General features: G+C 40.3%; 1 protein-coding gene and 1 long non-coding RNA gene across 2 annotated transcripts in view; one reads left to right on the forward strand and one right to left on the reverse strand.

Moving 5' to 3' along the window:
* The window catches only part of phlpp2 (PH domain and leucine rich repeat protein phosphatase 2), a 97016-nt gene extending 78442 nt beyond the window's left edge, over positions 1-18574 (forward strand). Inside the window, exons 12-18 of the mRNA XM_061882311.1 lie at positions 1652-1852; positions 1955-2117; positions 2186-2316; positions 2386-2496; positions 12063-12257; positions 12333-12564; positions 16034-18574. Of these exons, the coding sequence (XP_061738295.1) occupies positions 1652-1852; positions 1955-2117; positions 2186-2316; positions 2386-2496; positions 12063-12257; positions 12333-12564; positions 16034-17308 (2308 nt within the window). The 3' untranslated portion in view covers positions 17309-18574. The remainder of the gene's footprint in view (positions 1-1651; positions 1853-1954; positions 2118-2185; positions 2317-2385; positions 2497-12062; positions 12258-12332; positions 12565-16033) is intronic.
* Positions 5753-12437, reverse strand: LOC133539941 (uncharacterized). Its single transcript, XR_009803513.1, has 2 exons — positions 11921-12437; positions 5753-6138 (listed from the first exon to the last, which is right to left on the reverse strand). It is a non-coding gene; the product is annotated as an uncharacterized LOC133539941 (long non-coding RNA).
* Positions 18575-19475: the final 901 nt, after the last annotated feature.

The following is a 19475-nucleotide window of genomic DNA, read 5'->3' on the forward strand; positions in this document are numbered from 1 at the left end:
ATGGGGTGGACAGGTGTCATTATGCAGCTAACAACCTCACACAGGTGCATCTGATTCAGGATAATACAGTGGAGTGGAGGAGGACTTTTAAAGGCGGACTAACAGGTCTTTGAGGGTCAGAATTCTAGCTGATAGACAGGTGTTCAAATACTTATTTTCAGCTGTATCACACGAATAAATTGTTAAAAAATCATAGATTGTGATTTCTGGATTTTTCTTATTAGGTTATCTCTCATACAGTGGACATGCACCTACCGTGAAAATTTCAGACCCCTCCATGATTTCTAAGTGGGAGAACTTGCAAAATAGCAGGCTGTTCAAATACTTAATTTCTTGACTGTATATATATATATATATATATATATATATATATATATATATATATATATATATATATATATATATATATATATATAAATGTTTATTTAGCCCTAAATGTATATATGTATAAATATGTATATGTGTATATATATATATATATATATATATATATATATATATGTATATATATATATATATATGTATATGTATATACATATATATCCATCCATCCATCCATTTTCTACCGCTTATTCCCTTTCGGGGTCGCGGGGGGGCGCTGGCGCCTATCTCAGCTACAATCGGGCGGAAGGCGGGGTACACCCTGGACAAGTCGCCACCTCATCGCAGGGCCAACACAGATAGACAGACAACATTCACACTCACATTCACACACTAGGGCCAATTTTTAGTGTTGCCAATCAACCTATCCCCAGGTGCATGTCTTTGGAAGTGGGAGGAAGCCGGAGTACCCGGAGGGAACCCACGCATTCACGGGGAGAACATGCAAACTCCACACAGAAAGATCCCGAGCCTGGATTTGAACCCAGGAATGCAGGAACTTCGTATTGTGAGGCAGACGCACTAACCCCTCTGCCACCGTGAAGCCACATATATATATATATATATATATATATATATATATATATATATATATATATACATATATATATATATATATAATGAATGGGGCCATGTATCGTGATATTTTGAGCCAAAACCTCCTTCCATTAGTGAGAGCTTTGAATGGTTGACAAAATACTTATTTTCCACCATAATTTACAAATAAATTCTTAAAAATTCCTACAATGTGAGTTCCTGGATTATTTTTTACATTCTGTCTCTCACAGTTGAAGTGTACCTATGATGAAAATTACAGACCTCTGTCATCATTTTAAGTGGGAGAACTTGCACAATCGGTGGCTGACTAAATACTTTTTTGCCCCACTGTATATGTGTATATATTTGTACATTTAAATATATATGTATATATACATACACACACACACACACACATATATATATATATATATATATATATATATATATATATATATATATATATATATATATATATGTATATCCATCTATCTTCTTCTGCTTATATGTATATATATATATATATATATATATATGTATGTATATATATATATATATATATACGCATTTTTAATTTCTTTATTGTGCTGTTTTTATTATGTCTTTATCGTTTGGTGTATTAAATATTATGTTGTGCATGAAAAAAAGTCTGATGATGATGATGATATCTTGTATTGGAACACAATAGATTGTGCGGTTATAATGTTGCCTTTATCGGTTCCTGCCTTCACAGCCTAAAACATTTAAATGCGTCAGCCAATGCTTTGGAAACTATACCTCCCAGCGGCCAATCAGACGAGAGTCTCAGCACGCTTCAGGAGTTCTACCTGACGAGGAACAAACTCACTGAAGAGTGTGGTGTTCTGTTGGTGGGACACCACAACCTGAGGGTCCTGCACATAGCCTACAACCAGCTGCTCTCCTTCCCTGCAAGGTTTGTTTGCTGAATCAGCAGTCTTTATATTAGGTACACCCTCACAATTGAATGTGGTTGATATTTGTATGAGATTGGTTCCTTTTTTGTTGTTTCTTGAAGTAAACTGAGTAAGCTGGAGCTGCTGGAGGAGCTCAATCTAAGTGGCAACCAGCTGAAGAGCATACCATCCACCGTGTCCAGCTGTAAGAGACTGCATACCCTCATCGCACACTCCAACAATATCACGGGCTTTCCAGAGATCCTCAACCTTCCAGAAATCAAGGTCAGACAGTTTGGAGAAAGGTTGTGCATGGCCTCTGGTGACATCATTGCTAACACACTCATTTGTAGCTTGTGGATCTGAGCTATAACCAGCTAAACGAGATCCAATTTCCCGACTCGCTGCCGCCTACCCTACAGGAGCTTGACTTGACGGGCAACAGCAGCCTGATACTAGAACACAAAACCCTTAATCTGTTCAGGTAAATCGTGTTTGTGATTAAACAATGTTATTGTACATAACTTACTGTATGTGATCTTCCCTGTTAAAGTCACATCACCACATTGAAATTGGACCAGAAATCCACCACAACAGGAGATTCACAAAACGCCTCCACTCCCTGGAGCCACGGCTACTCGGAAATGAGAGGTCAAAGGAACAAGTGAGTTTTTTCTTCTTCATTCGTATATTTTGTGCACTAGGGAATTATTAACTTATTGGTGGATTGCAATCACGTGACCTGAGGCACATTCGGGCATTTTCAGGTTTCAAGTGATGGTCTACAGCGGGGTCGACAAACCGCGGCTCTAGAGCTGTATGCGGCTCTTTAGCGCCGCCTTAGTGGCTCTCTGGAGCTTTTTCAAAAATTTATGAAAATGGAAAAAGATGAGGGGAAAAAAACACATTTTTTGTTTTAATATGGTTTTTGTAGGAGGACAAACATGACTCACACTGTTTGTGTTAAACATGCTTCACTGATTCGAGTATTTGGCGAGTGCCGTTTTGTCCTACTAATTTTGGCGGTCCTTGAACTCACCGTAGTTCGTTTACATGTATAACTTTGTCCGACTTTCTAAGACGTGTTTTATGCCACTTCTTTTTCTGTCTCATTTTGTCCACCAAACTTTTAACGTTGTGCATGAATGCACAAAAGTGAGTTTTGTTGATGTTATTGACTTGTGTGAAGTGCTAATCAGACATATTTGGTCACTGCATGACTGCCAGCTAATCGATGCTAACATGCTATTTAGGCTAACTGTATGTACTTATTGCATCATTATGCTTCATTTGTAGGTATATTTGAGCTCATTCAGTTTCCTTTACGACCTCTTAATTTAATTGATATCTAATGACAATCTGTATGTAAGATGGCTTTTAATTTTTTGCGGCTCCAGACAGATTTGTTTTTGTATTTTTGGTCCAATATGGCTTCACGGTGGCAGAGGGGTTAGTGCGTCTACCTCACAATACGAAGGTCCTGCAGTCCTGGGTTCAAATCCAGGCTCTGGATCTTTCTGTGTGGAGTTTGCATGTTCTCCCCGTGAATGCGTGGGTTCCCTCCGGGTACTCCAGCTTCCTCCCACTTCCAAAGACATGCACCTGGGGATAGGTTGATTGGCAACACTAAATTGGCCCTAGTGTGTGAATGTGAGTGTGAATGTTGTCTGTCTATCTGTGTTGGCCCTGCGATGAGGTGGCGACTTGTCCAGGGTGTAGCCCGCCTTCCGCCCGATTGTAGCTGAGATAGGCACCAGCGCCCCCGCGACCCCGAAAGGGAATAAGTGGTAGAAAATGGATGGATGGATGGCTTTTTCAACATTTTGGTTTGCGGACCCCTGGTCTAGTCTCATCAGGCTACTCTTTATTTACCTGAATCAGTCCAGATTTGGGCATATTTTGAAAGGTTTAGAGACAAATATGAAAGCGATTGTAGAAAAAAAAACATATGGTATATATTTAAAATGGGAGAAAAGATTGAAGGCACATCATGTCTAAGGGGTCCACAAATTAAACATTAATCGGTGAAAGACAAAGTTGGACTTATTTGTGCATCGCTTATTAACGTATTTGATTGACATAACGCGTGCCGTGCTGCTGTGATTATGACTAATGAGAAAAAGGATTAGTTTGTTTGCAGTTGATTTCCTGCTACAAATATTAGCCTTCTCTACAATTCATGTCTGCAGTTGTTTTTATGCTGTGAAGTTCATATTTTTTGTTATTATTTAGCTATAGATATCCATGTTGTTCAGCAATGTTTGCGAGTGATATCAAATGATAAATGGTAAATGGGTTGTACTTGTATAGCCTCCTTATTAAGGAGCTCAAAGTGCTTCAAGGTTCAGTATATACTGTTGAGCCTACGAGAAATGTATTCATCTAATTTTTAATACTATTAAGGATATTTTCTTGATGCTAAGGATTAGCACCAAAGACGGTATAATGTGGTCATCCGTTTTGAATAAAGCACTTGGCTTTCCTGCACAACGACAACTAGCTTTTAGTTTCTGTAATGAACATGGACAAGGGAAATATGGTGGATTGGACCAACAATTACAATATTTATCACTAAAGACTTAACATGACCATAGTTTATTTGCACAAGCAGTTCTCTATAGGTATATTTAGGCACAGCAACTACAGAAGAACTCAAACTTATTACAATCGCCTGTCCTTTCTTTACGTTTAGTTTTGCTATCAAACACTACTATTAAAGTAGAGAATAAATCTGATTGCATCACAGAAATTCTATCAAGCAAATCAAATGTTGAAACATTTTACAAAGTGATCACTGCAGACACGAACATGGTCTGATTTGACGATAATGATGATGAAAGGAGTATTTCCTTCGACGCACTTTCGTTTTTTTCCCTGACTTTATTACCTTTTTAAGCCACTTTTTTCAGGAACGCTCTTTCCTATCCCTCTATTTGAACGACTGGAACACCCATGAACAGAACAGCAATACGGCATTCTCTGTTTAAACTCTACATTCACTTTCACTTGTGTTAATGCTACGCTCAAACTGCTTGACCATTGTGTGAATTAACCCGTGAAGAAGAAAAACGGATGTGACGTCATATGCAACCAAGTTATTGATTTTTTGGACAGTTAAATAAATGAATCATATGGTCATTTGTGGCAATTCTCGACAATTACTGAAAAGACCTACATTCTCTGATTGGCTCTAAGCAAGTTAAGTGTTACTACAGTCAGTGAATGCATCCTCAGCCGGACTTAAAGGGAAACTGCACTTTTTTTTTTTTTTAAATTGTGCTTATTATGAAAGACATAATGATTGTGAACGATAAATAAACTTTAGTAAAAGTCCACTTACAGTGGAGCCTATAAAACCCAATAAAAAAAAACACCCAAAAAGCAACAACAATACTCCAATTACATTTCATGACTTGACCTATTAACCAAGTATTAGTGAGATTGTTACTAACGCTGAAAAACTATTTATAGCGGCGCCGTGATCACTGGCATGTGTGCCTATGTATACATCATCAAGGGTCAGCTGTTTTCTCACGTTGTGAACGTTTATCGTATATCATAAATCATGCCTCTCACCTGGATAGTATAATGATAAGGATACATTCCGAGATGTTGGTACACTTTGACAGCCAATTTAGACCAGGAAATGGTGAGAACGACACAAAACGATGCTTTGTCCACCAGCCTTTTCTTTGTGAGGATTGTGAGACATTCTTCATCTAAATGGTAATATAACACAATTCTATCAGTCGGCATCCTAATGACAGCAGACCTTGTACAGTAAGTGATGTTTTATTATGTTTTTTGGTTCTCAAAGTTTGCTGTGAGTTGTAGTCCGTGATATAATTGGGAAAAATCGAGCATTGTTTTCAGTTAGTTTGTGACGAACCCCAAGATGTAGAGAGAGAAGGAGGCAGGCATGAAGTGAGAAAACATGATTTAATTTAAAACACTAAGACAAAAAACAAACAAAGGGTACAAACAAAAAGCGCGCACATGGGCGGATAACAAACAAAAAGGCCTAGCGTGGAAGCTAGCAGGTATCGAGCAAGAAACAGAAGTTATACTTATAGTATGAAAAAAAACTTGGAAGCAGGGAACAAAAGACAATAAGGTACAAACCACTATCAAATATAGCTTACCGCAACGCTGCATTGACATGATATGATACGACACGACACGACAGGTAGCAACGACAAGACCGACATGTGGCAACGACAATAATCCAGCCACTGACTGGAGGAACAAAGCAGGTACCAGGTATGGCCAGGTACCAATCAGCCGCATCTGAGGGGAAAACAGCGCACTGGGGAAAAAAAACAGAAAACAGACAAAATAAGAGCGCTGACAGGAACTAAAAACAGGAAATACTAAACAAACACAGAGGAAAAACTAAAACACAAACAAACTGTCAATGGCAAGCCTGACAGTTGTGATGCATTTTTTTAAATTAATGCAATGCCTATGCTTGAAATGATTAAAAAACTTAAAAATTAAATTATATTATAACTGTGCCCTTTACTACGTTACATATATACTTACATCATGTATATAAAACCTTGATGGATGTGTCTGGATGTTTTTTTAGGGCTTTATAGGCAGAATATAGCGACTGACATAGGCTCCATTGTAAGTTGACTTTTGATCAAATTTATTAAATAAACAGAATGCTTTAAAAAGGAAAACATGGGTGCTTTTGTCTCATATTAGGATTGTGAATGATGGCCAAAATTCCCCAAAAAGTGCAGTTCCCCTTTAAGCAATGGCAATAATATGACCAAACTAGCGCCCTCCGCGACCCCGAAAGGGATTAAGCGGTAGAAAATGGATGGATGGATGGATAGAAAAACACTGTGGCAGCGCAGACCTCTACCAGACCCAATAGTAAAGAATCCTTTAAAAAAAAGCCTCAATCCAAAAGGTGATCCGGATCAACCACAAATATGTAATCACTTCGTCTTTCTTAAAACTTTTTCCATTTTCAGTGAATAAATGCAGTAGCCTCCTGGTAGAGGTAATCAATAAAAAGACAGGGAGGACTGGGACTGGGAGGACATTTTGGTCCAGACTGGCCCATGCATTCCTAGAAAGCCCCAATTGTTCCATCCATCCATTTTCTACCGCTCATTCCCTTTCGGGGTCGCGGGGGGCGCTGGCGCCTATCTCAGCTACAATCGGGCGGAAGGCGGAGTACATCCTGGACAAGTCGCCACCTCATCGCAGGGCCAACACAGATAGACAGACAACACTCACACTCACATTCACACACTAGGGCCAATTTAGTGTTGCCAATCAACCTTTCCCCAGGTGCATGTCTTTGGAAGTGGGAGCAAGCCGGAGTTCCCGGAGGGAACCCACGCATTCACGGGGAGAACATGCAAACTCCACACAGAAAGATCCCGAGCCTGGATTTGAACCCAGGACTACAGGAACTAAGTATTGTGAGGCAGACGCACTAACTCCTCTGCCACCGTGAAGCCCGCCAATTGTTATACTATTTAAATCCTGAGCTGAAATTGTTCCAATCCCTGTTTTCAAGTAATACTTTCATCTATGAGAAACAATTTGTTCAATAATGTGTTTCTAGTGCAAAATAACAAGAAAAACAAACAAATGTAAAAATAGAATAATTACAAATAAAGCCAAAAGTTATGTGACAGTGGGCTTTTATCCCACTGATTTTACTTTCCGATACAACCCTGGCACAAGATCGATCCCCGCTTCTTCCAAAAGCAGAAACTCATAGCACTACCATGCCTATCCCACAACCAGGGTATCCCCTAGTATGCCAAGATACCTGCGGCAGTGGGGGTGTGGTAATGGGCGTGGTCACCAAGACATCATTGAGTAATTTGCATAATTTACTATAATAACATAGGGACAAGCAGTAGAAAATGGATGGATAGATGGATGTATATTTATTTCTTTGAAAATGCTTGAAAATGTATATATATATTTAAAAACAAATCTCTTATCATTAAACAGTATTAACATATATTTTATTATTGTTTGCTATATTGTTGCTGCTTTTTGTTCAATGTATTTTTGTTGAGATTTTTTGTGATTTTATTTATTTTTTTATTTAAAAACAACCAGCAACAAATCTAGCATCTTTTTCTGGTGTTATTTTAAAATGTACTTGTGTTTAGAGACTACCTCTGTCACTGACGAAATGACCCTGACGAAAGGCAAGCTGCAGTGAGCATGACGTCACGCTTGCTTCACACTGTTGCTCCAGTTGGACTTATTTGAACATTGTGTAGATCAGGGGTCCCAAACATGCGGCCCGCGGGCCAATTGCGGCCCGCGAGACGTTATATTGCGGCCCGCGCCTTGATGTGAAAATTTACTGATGTGGAAATTTACTGTTGCTGCGGCCCGCGAGTTCTATATGAATGGTGCTTTACAGCGTTATATTGGTATACCCTAGACATTTCTGGGAGATTCACATTTTTTAGTGCCCCCTCTGAGGTAATCTTTCTCCCGAGTTTCACTCGAATTAATATATTGAGGGAGCACCGAGGAGGCACTGCCTTTGCCATCCTCCACAACCTGTACAAACAGTGTGCCAGCCCAGCCACAAGTAGCATTAGGCTTCTGAAGACGCAGTAAGCGACTGCAAGACATAGTTGATCAACAGCCACACAGGTCACACTGAGGGTGGCCGTATACACAACTTTAACACTGTTATAAATCTGCCACCCTGTGAACCCACACCAAACAAGAATGACAAACACATTTTGCCCTGTAACACAACATAAACACAACAGAACAAATACCCAAAATCCCATGCAGCCCTAACTCTTCCAAGCTACAATTTACAGCCCCCTATTGTAGCCCGGAAGAGTTAGGGTTGCATTGGATTCTGGGTATTTGTTCAATTGTGTTTATGTTGGGTTACAGTGCAGATGTTCTCCCAAAATGTGTTTGTCATTCTTGTTTTGTGTGGGTTCACAGTGTGGCGCATATTTGTAACAGTGATAAAGTTGTTTATATGGCCACCCTCAGTGTGACCTGTATGGCTGTTGATCAAATATGTCTTGCAGTCCCTTCCGTGGAACTGAAGAAGCTTCATACAATATGTGACTGAGTTGGCACACTTATGTGTGGTGGAAAAGCAAACCGGACGGCAAGTTATTGAAGACGTATAAGACGGTATCATCACGTCACGCCCTTAAAATTATTGACCGGGTGAAAACCGGGCGAATGTTTGCCTCGGGAGGGGCACTGATATTCGGGTGTTTCCCGTAAAAATCGTGAGAGTTGGCAAGTATGTTGCTAGGGCGGGAAAGCCATTCAAAGAAGCTGAAATCATCAAAAAGTGCATGTTAGATTTTTTTAAGAAATCTTTTCTTGCGGCCCAGCCTCAGCCAGTTTTTGCATCCAGTGGCCCCCAGGTACATTGAGTTTGAGACCCCTGGTGTAGATTGTCGTCCGCGGGATATACGTTTGTATATTGTATATAAATATATGTATATATATATATATATATATATATATATATATATAAATTAAGTCCAACGCTCCAGACAATGGCGGATGCAGTCAATAATGAATTACATTTATTTTCTATTTATTCTAAAAAATGTATTAAAATATATTTTACCATATTTTTTTCAAATGTTTTATGGACTTAAAATTAAATCAACAACCCTGTATACTTCATAAGTAATCCCAATCAAAATAAATAAATAAATCATTTCTGAAGTAAGTTTTATTCCATACGATGAGATAAGTACGATTATTTTGAGAATGAAAGAATAGATGGATGAATAAATTCAGAATGTTTATCATGGTTTTTCTCCCTTTTGTACTTTGTAAACACTTTAGGTTTGAAGAGTTTCTTGAAGTGGATCATATTAGTACATTGTTTGATTGCTTTGCTTAATCCATTCCATAATTTAATTCCACATACAGATATACTGAAGGTCTTAAGTGTTGTACGTGCATACAAATGTTTTAAATTACATTTTTCTCTAACATTATGTTTCTCCTCTTTTGTTGAGAAGAATTGTTGTATATTCTTGGGTAGCAGGTTATAGTTTGCTTTGTCTATAATTTTAGCTGTTTGCAAATTCACTATGTCGTGGAATTTCAGTATATTTGATTCAATAAATAAAGGATTTGTATGTTCTCTATATCCAACATTATGTATTATTTCAACATGAACATTAACATAGTAAATTTAGTAATTGTGAAAAATATAAACAATTGTAAAACAAATGTCTTCTGTTAAACCCCTGTTGGTAACAGAAGCTAGCCGGTGGGGTTCTTATTTGATTTTGCTTTGAAAAATGTAACTGTGAACAAGTTGCAAACAGTATTTGTAATGATCGGCCCACCGAGAAAACTGTCGTAACTCTCAATGGTCAGTTTGTCCATGTAGAAAGATGAATGATGTTGGCATGATATTGGTGTTTGTTTTGTTTGTCTGTCACCCGCTGCAGGAGGGATCTCTCTTTTTATTGGTGTCAGCTGCTGGTTGCTTTGGTTTTATAGCGAAATTAGATAAACAGAGTGAACACTCCTGTCAATCGTCCACTCTTTGTTCCTGTAGGTGGAGGCGGTACTGGTAGCATACACACACAGACATGTTGTGCATAGTAGTTAAGCACAAAACAGCTGTGAAAGGTGCGCACATTGAGACAAGGTTCATATACAGAAGCTAAGCATATTTGTATTCAGTCTGTGGTTCGTAAATTGAGAGGTTTGTACAATCAATCGAAGTTCCACTGTAATCACTGTTATGGGATGTATATAGACCGGATATATGGGCTCACCCCCAGAATTTAGTTACTTGTTTCTTATCCTATTTTTCACATCTGACAAAGTTTCATCAAAATCCACCCACAACTTTTTGAACTTTGTTGTGAACTAACTGATCCCAACAATGACATAACCCCCTGGAAGAGGTATTAATAGAGTGATTTATATACTGTAGCGCCTTTCAAGAGTTACACACTGTTGGTGATTAGCTACATTGATAGACTAACTAAAACATGGCTGCCAATTGGTGCCAATGACCCACGCCTTTTAAAATTACGCCCCATTGGGACTCAGGTTCAACATCAATGATCTATGTCCCCAGTAATGTTCTTCTAGACCAGGGGTTCTTATCCTTTTGAACCTTGGGGCCCAACTTTCCACTACAGAGGGGCCCGAGGTCCACTCAAATATTAACACTGAATTAGTAATTCTATTCTTGATTTTAACCGTATTCAATAATTATATTCAACTTACTTAAAGTTTTTAAATGATATAAAAGCATCTGTTAATCACAAAGATTCTTATTAAGGATTAGATCAGGCTGATTACAAAAATACATACTAATTCAATATACTGCAAAAGAAAGAACTCATAAAAATATATAACTAAATAGATTTACATAGAATTACGCAGTGTTAAAATAAATAAATTCAAACTAAATAATTAATAAATAATACCGATTAAATAAACCATCATTAAAATTGAAGTGCAGATGAAAATCAGCTTCACCACATTAGTCATTGTTTTTGTGCTTAAGAAAATTTTCTATGACTTTAGCTGCAGACTTCTTCTGTTTGTTTGATATTGTCATTACCCCCACAAGTGGTGGAAAGGTTGATTACAATTGAGCACCGCTGCGGTTCATACGGGCCACAGCTGAGAGACAAATATTTTATTGGCGGCCCTATAGGGTGTTAAGAAACACTATGTTCGACCACATACCAGTATGTCAAACCCAAGGCCGAGGGGCAAAATCTGGACTACCTATTTCTTGCGTCATGTATTTGTTCTTTAAATTGTACTTCAAGCAATTGCAATTCTCCTTAACACATTGATATTTAATCCATCAAGATATTCCAAACGCCCTTGATATTAAACCCATTCATAAAATAAAATCTACAATAGTATACTTGATCATTCCCTTGACACTGACACTTCTGTCTGAAAGCGAGTTATCAATTTGGGGTAAAAATATTCCTATTGGTAAAATTCTGGGTCAGTTGTGTCATAATAATTGTAGGGGATTATACACTTGTATAGTTTCACATGTGAACTGCGATGTGACCCACAATGTTTGACACAACTGTTTTAGTTGAACATACATTTTACCAGACTTGGACATCCTGTAGAAAGTCGTCCCAGAAAAATGGACATTTTTGTTTTCTGCAAGAAGGGGCAAACTCCAGTTTTCTTTCCAACAGTCAGCTGTCTTGAAACTCTTGTCCATCTCTTATTTTTCGTCAGGTTGTGCGTGTCCGTGCTGGCCATCGACCGCCTTGGAGACAGTGTGGAAGCGTGTTACGGCATCTTTGATGGCGACCGCAATGAGGAAGTGCCTCGGCTGCTTCAGTGCACCATGGGTGACGTGCTGTGTGAAGAAGTGCAACATTCCAGTATTGACAGCGTGTATATGAGCAACACCTTCCTAACGTCACACAGGTGTGTATGATTCATGTCAAATATGTCAAAACTCTCATCCATGACTCCGCTTGTGTGTCCGGACCTATGCAACAGGAAACTAGGTATGGCCGGGCAGAAATTGGGGGCCTCTGCTTTGCTGTGTTATCTCCACCATGAGTCCTCAGAGCCAGGAGGCTACCTGAGTGTGACTGTGTCCAATGTGGGGACCTGCCAGGCGGTGCTGTGTCGGGGCGGCCAACCCGTACCACTGTCTAAGGTTTACAGCCTGGAGAACTGCGCTGAGGAGATGGAGAGAGTTAAACTCAACAAAGCCATTATTACGGAGGTACTTAGAACGTTAATTGGAAGCAGTGATTCTTTTTACCCCATATTTTATACACACTATATTGCCAAAAGTATTTGGCCACGCATCCAAATGATCAGAATCAGGTGTCCTAATCACTTGGCCCGGCCACAGGTGTATAAAATCAAGCACTTAGGCATGGAGACTGTTTCGACAAACATTTGTGAAAGAATGGGCCGCTCTCTGATATCAAAACATTTTATACAATTCCATGCTCCCAACCTTGTGGGAACAGTTTGGAGCGGACCCCTTCCTCTTACAACATGACTGTGCACCAGTGCACAAAGCAATGTCCATAAAGACATGGATGACAGAGTCTGGTGTGGATGAACTTGACTGGCCTGTACAGAGTCCTGACTTGAACCCGATAGAACACCTTTGGGATGAATTAGAACGGAGATTGAGAGCCAAGCCATCAGTGTGTGACCTCACCAATGTGCTTTTGGAAGAATGGTCGAAAATTCCTACAAACACACTCTGCAGCCTTGTAGAATAGAATAGAATAGAATAGAAAATACTTTATTGATCCCTGGGGGAAATTCAGCACCATAGTTCGCTCACAATAAACAATAATAATAATAAATAATATATGCCATATATTATATATATAATGTATAATATATCCATCCATTTCCTACCGCTTATTCCCTTTTGGGGTTGCGGGGGGCGCTGGCGCCTATCTCAGCTACAATCGGGCAGAAGGCGGGGTACACCCTGGACAAGTCGCCAACTTATCGCAGGGCCAACACAGATAAACAGACAACATTCACACTCACATTCACACACTAGGGCCAATTTAGTGTTGCCAATCAACTTATCCCCAGGTGCATGTTTTTGGAAGTGGGAGGAAGCCGGAGTACCCGGAGGGAACCCACGCATTCACGGGGAGAACATGTAAACTCCACACAGAAAGATTCCGAGACTGGGATTGAACCCAGGACTGCATGGCCTTCGTATTGTGAGGCACACGCACTAACCCCTCTGCCACCATGAATAATATAAATATATTCTACATATATTCTACATTTAAGTGCAGTCAAGGAACATGTGCATTATACAGTCTGATGGCTGTCGGTATGAAGGACCTCCTGTGTCGTTCCGTGTTACATTGTGGGAGTCTGAGCCTTCCACTGAACGTGCTCATTCTCTCCGCAAGGTCCGAATGTAGTGGGTGGGAGGTGTTGTCCATAATGGCTAGGAGTTTTGCTAGACTTCTCCTCTCTGACACCACCGCCAGAGAGTCCAGCTCCACTCCCACAATGTTACTGGCCTTCTCTACCAACTTGTCCAGTCTGTTTGCGTCCCTCACTCTCAGCCTGCTGCCCCAGCAAGCCACGGCATACAAGAAAGCGCTCGCCACCACCGACTCGTAGAACATCTTCAACATCTTAGTACAGACATTGAAGGATCTTAGCCTCCTGAGGAAGTAGAGGCAGCTCTGTCCCTTCTTGTTGAGGGCCTCAGCGTGTTTTGACCCATTCAGCTTGTTGTCCATGTGTACTCTGAGGTATTAATAATCCTCAACCATGTCCACATCGACCCCCCTGATGGAAACAGGGGTCGCCGGAGTACTCCTCCTTCCCAGGTCCACAACCAGATCCTTGGTAGACAGCCTTCCCAGAAGAGTTGAAGCGGTAATAGCTGCAAATGGTGGACCGACATCATATTAAACCCTATGAGTTAGGAATGGGATGGCACTTCAAGTTCATATGTGAGTCAAGGCAGGTGGCCAAATAATTTTGGCAATATACTGTATTTCATACGGTGATCAAATTGTGTAATTCAAGTGTGATGATTAGTTTGTCTTGTCTTTATCCTGTTCTGTCCGTCTGACTTCCTGTTTGACAGTGTTTTTATTAACCGATGGGTCAACTATGACTCTTTACTGTTGTGTTTATTTAAAACATGGCACCTCTAGACTTGTACACTGTCTCTATATTACCTACGATTTGCAAATATTTCAAAACAAGTTTTCTATGACGTAAAATAGTTACAGGGTCAAACTGTAGCCATAATAAAAACGGTGTATTGTTTGTGGGAACCATTTTAACATTCATACAAGCGTAAAAATAAGTTAACCGCTGTCAATAGTAAAACATAAAACGCAATAGAAAAAGGGGCTGATCTACTAAGGTCCAAATAACACCTAATAACTAACTTGTGCAAACCATAGTATTGCATGCACTATTAGTGGGTGTGTTGCGGGTGATCTAATAAGACTGCATGTATATTTGATAACAAGTGCAAAAGTAGTCCAGAACTCCCAAATAAATGAGGCTTTTGCATGTACAATGGCTTTCACCATGGAGCCACTCATTTCCCACCACCTTTATGACATCATGTAGTCCAATCTGTGGCTTTTCGTCATGTTGTTGACATGCAGCACACACATATTATATGTACCACCTTATCTAGGTTATACTGAAGCTCAATCTAGACAACAGAACCTGCTTTTAGCACACTGACGGTGCACTCTGGGTGCACTTTCCATTTTCATAAAGGGGATATAATACAGTATAATAATATATCTCTTATATCAAAAAACTAACACCATTAAAAAAAAAACGCCAGCAGACACCAAAATTGGTTTTCATCAGCCCCTTAAGTCATCCAACAGTTATAAATTGATAAAATACAGAATAAATAGATGTCTAATATTTTTTATTTCTGACAGTCCAAATATGTTGACACGCACACAGACTTTCAGTTGTCTGTTTTTGCAGCGCTATCGCCTCCTTACTTACATCCATTTGTGTGTAACTCTGCCAGTTTGCACGTACTGTTTCAAATTGGTTAAATGTAGCTCCTAACAGTGGCCGCAGAACAGTTTCAGTCTTGACAAATCAAACTGGGATTTGTGATTCATCAGTATTGTGGGTGTTCAGATAATATGCAAATATTCTGCATATACATGAAGACAGACACGCTTAATAGATTGTGCTCTCTATTTTGTTCATTTAAAAGAAGCAATTCTCTGTGCATTAGTTGATCCGCTTTGCATGCGCTATCAAGTGTGCACGTGTTTTATGTCATAGACGTAAACATTTAGTAGATTGAGTTCCCAGTTTTAACTTTTAAAGAAAAGCATCATGCATGCCGAAATGTGCTGCAACAGAAGTTCCTCACACATTTCTCACTCGTTTACATTCTAATTGTCACACACGTGTAAGAAAACAAACAGTAAATCTTAGTCTTACGGATTTGAATGCAAGTATCGTGCATATTCTGAACGTTGCGTCATTCAACTGTAGAGTTCCCACCAAATCTAATTTCTGCCATTTTTAATAATTAGTTAATTTTATGATCAGTTTTCCCTGGCACGTAGCCTACCTATTTCTGCCATATAAAAATAGCACGGTGTTGAGTGGTGATTAAAAAGGTCTGCTCTATAGCTAATGTTTGGCTGCACATTCAAAGCCAGACTTACCATGATGGATTTTCTGTTTTGTAGGATAACAAAGTGAGCGGTGTGACATGCTGTTCCCGCCTGCTGGGCTGCTCTTATCTGGCCCCCTGGGTGCTTCCGAAGCCCTGGGTACACACTGAGCCGCTCTCTTCCCACGACGATTTCCTGATCCTGGGGAACCGAGCGTTGTTTGAGCGGGTGTCCTACCAGGAAGCTGTAGGCACCGTTCAGGCCGTGCGGGATCCACACGCTGCTGCCAAGAAGCTTTGCTCGCTGGCGCAGAGCTATGGATGCAAGGATAACATTGGAGCTGTAGTTGTGGCGTTGAACATTGCAGAGGACAGTTGCACCTGCGGGCCACCAGTGGACACCACCGGTCCTCCGCCTGTCCCTTTGCCTGTGTCCATGACGCCAGCTCCTAGCGACACAGCTACCCTGTCCTCCACTAGTGGGGTTGTCTCAGAGTTCAACAGTGAGACGTCAGCATCCGAAATAGGCAGCGAGGCGGGATCCACTGCTTCTGATGAGCATCCATCCTCAGGAGCTGCTCCCCGCCCAGAAAGACGGTGTAGCCTTCATCCTAGCACGACTCTGTGTGGCATCATTGTCCCAGCCTCGGTGGGACTAGTCAGCCACATGGGAGTATTCCAGCGGCAACCGTCCTGTGCCACATTCTCCAGCAAGCACTCGGACAACGGCTTAGACAGTGACGACGAGACTCCTCTGGAGGGCGTCATCTCCAATGGCAGCAAGTTGGAAGTAGAGGTGGACATTCACTGCTGTGCTTTTCAGCTGCGGTCAAGCGCCCCTGAGGGTACCAAGGACCTTGAGCTGGAAAAGAGGGGTTGTGATTATCCCAATAGAAAGATGCGCAGGCAGAACAGCGTTGTGGTCTCTTCAACAAACGGCTGTCTGTTGGCGGTTTGTGGAAGAGAGAGCTCCGACCTAAAGAAGTCACCTTCTGCATCAAGCTTATTCGGGAAGAAACTCTCCAATGGTTCAGTGGTGGCCCCAGAGGACAGTCATAATCTCATCGAAGTGGCCCTGGAAGCTCCTAAGAAGAAGTCTGGGTATTTCACTGCACCAGCACAGCAAGACCCAGAAGACCAGCTGATTGTGCCTCCTTGTCTGGAGCAGGAAGTACGGGAGCAGCTTAAAGGGCAGAGCCCTGTTGTCTCAGGCCCATCTGCTACATCCATACCCCCTTCTTTGAAAGACTCAGGGTGCAATCAATCCCACCCTCCTCCCTTTGCCCCCAACATGGTGCCAGGCCCTGGAGCGACTCCCATCCTAAAGCAGGTGTATGATACTGCCCTCTAAAAGGGGAACACCGCCCAACTTGGCTGCGATGCTGTTATTGTGCCCCCCTCCCTCCCCAGGGAAGCAAAGGACATACTTCTTCAGTAAAGTCACCAACACTCCATTTTCTCACGTAATGTGTGAAATGAAATGGAAGTGTCATGAATCAACCCTTTGTTACCTGGAAATCCTCAGTTTGGTCGAGCATGTGCAGGATGGTGTTCATTGCAGGTCACATTCTTCTTGAAAAAGTGCCTCTTGCAGACGACTCAGCCTCCCAAGTCTTAGTATAGAGCTTCTTACTCACAGAATATTAGAAGGAAGGACGGTGTGTCTGAAAGACCATCATCTTCCTCATGTGTCTTATGAAATGAAATCAAACAACACAACCACCTTTCATCACATTTCCACTAAGTGGTTTGTTTCAATTCAGTTTTCCATAACATAGTTTGGAAACATTTAACCCTGATTGAGGATGACGAGGACCGTAATGTGTGTCCACACCCTTTTTGTTATGGTTCCACTCTGGTTGGTCCCCAATGGAAGTGTGTCATAATGGAGTTCAGTATTGATACACTAATGTAAGCAATTGAAGGATGCCTCTGGGGATACATAGTGGTTGTCTAGTATGCATTTCTTGTTTTGACACTCTTGACAATGAAAACGCAAAAAAAATGTGATTAACCAATCTGTACTACTGCTGGAGAGAAAACCATACTTGCCAACCCTCCTAAATTTTCCGGGAGACTCCCGAATTACAGTACCTCTCCCGAAAATCTCACGGGACAACCATTCTCCCAAATGTCTCCCGATTTCCAGACAGACAACAAGGCACGCCCCCTCCAGGTCCATGCGGACCTGAGTGAGAACAGCCTTTCGTCACGTCCGCTTTTCCTCCATATAAACAGCGTGCCGGCCCAGTCACGTCATAACATCTACGGCTTTTGGAGTGTGCACAACTGCACACAGAACAAGAAGGAGACTATTATATATGTCTCCGTTATCCATAGGTTTATCTATAACCCATAAAGTAGGCAGGCACGGAGCTATTTCTCAGCGTGTATTTATTCCAGCTGCCACGTTAATACACTGACACACAACATCCGGATTCCCATCATGCATTGCTTCAAACCTACGGCAAGTAGAAAAGTCCAAAAACATAACATAGATGAAGCCAAAGAACAGTCATGGCGACGACGAGTAAGAAGAAGAAGTACGCTTGCAAGTCATCAGAGAAGGTGTTCAGCATGGTTAGAAAGATAGTGACAGAGAATAAAACGAGGATGGACAGTAATAAAATAAATATATGTGTATGTGTATATATATATATATATATATATATATATATATATATATATGTATATATATATATATATATATATAAATATATATATATATATATATATAAAAGTCAAGTATTTATATATATTCATATACATATATACATATATATATATATATATATATATATATATATATATATATATATATATATATATATATATATATATATATATATATATATATATATATATATATATATATATATATATATATATATATATATATATGTGTGTGTGTGTTAAACACTTGAATTTCAGTGAATTCTAGCTATAAATATACTCCTCCCCCTTAACCCCGTCCCAGTCCCGCCACCCAACTCCCCGTACCTCAACAAACCCCCCAGCTCCCGAATTCGGAGGTCTCAAGGTTGGCAAGTATGGAGAAAACACTTGCAGAAAACAAATTACAGGATTTGATTTAGCATAACATTCTATTGATAGAATACACACACATAACTAACAAGTACTGGCATAAAGAATATGGTTCGTATTCAAGTCTTAACTGTGCAAGGCCATCACGACATTGAGTTTTCATCACACTGCAGTCTGTGATGGTGTTTTTTTTTATTCAATTGACCTACTTTTTAGTTCAATTAATTATGGCATTGATATTGTATTTGGAAGGACTCCAAATAACACGTGCTAAATAGAGCGTGCAAACTAGTAGTAGATTTGTTGCGGGTGATCTACTAAGACTGCGTGTATCATTGACAACAAGTGCTAAAGTGGTGCAGACGGCCATATTCAAATGAGGATTTGTCGTGTTTACCGGCTGTCACCATGGAGACACTTATTTCCCTCCACATTTACAGCATCAGATCATCCAACCTGTGGCGTTTTTTTCA

The sequence above is a fragment of the Nerophis ophidion genome, linkage group LG02 (genome assembly GCF_033978795.1).
Source record: "Nerophis ophidion isolate RoL-2023_Sa linkage group LG02, RoL_Noph_v1.0, whole genome shotgun sequence".
Classification (NCBI taxonomy): Eukaryota; Metazoa; Chordata; class Actinopteri; order Syngnathiformes; family Syngnathidae; genus Nerophis; species Nerophis ophidion.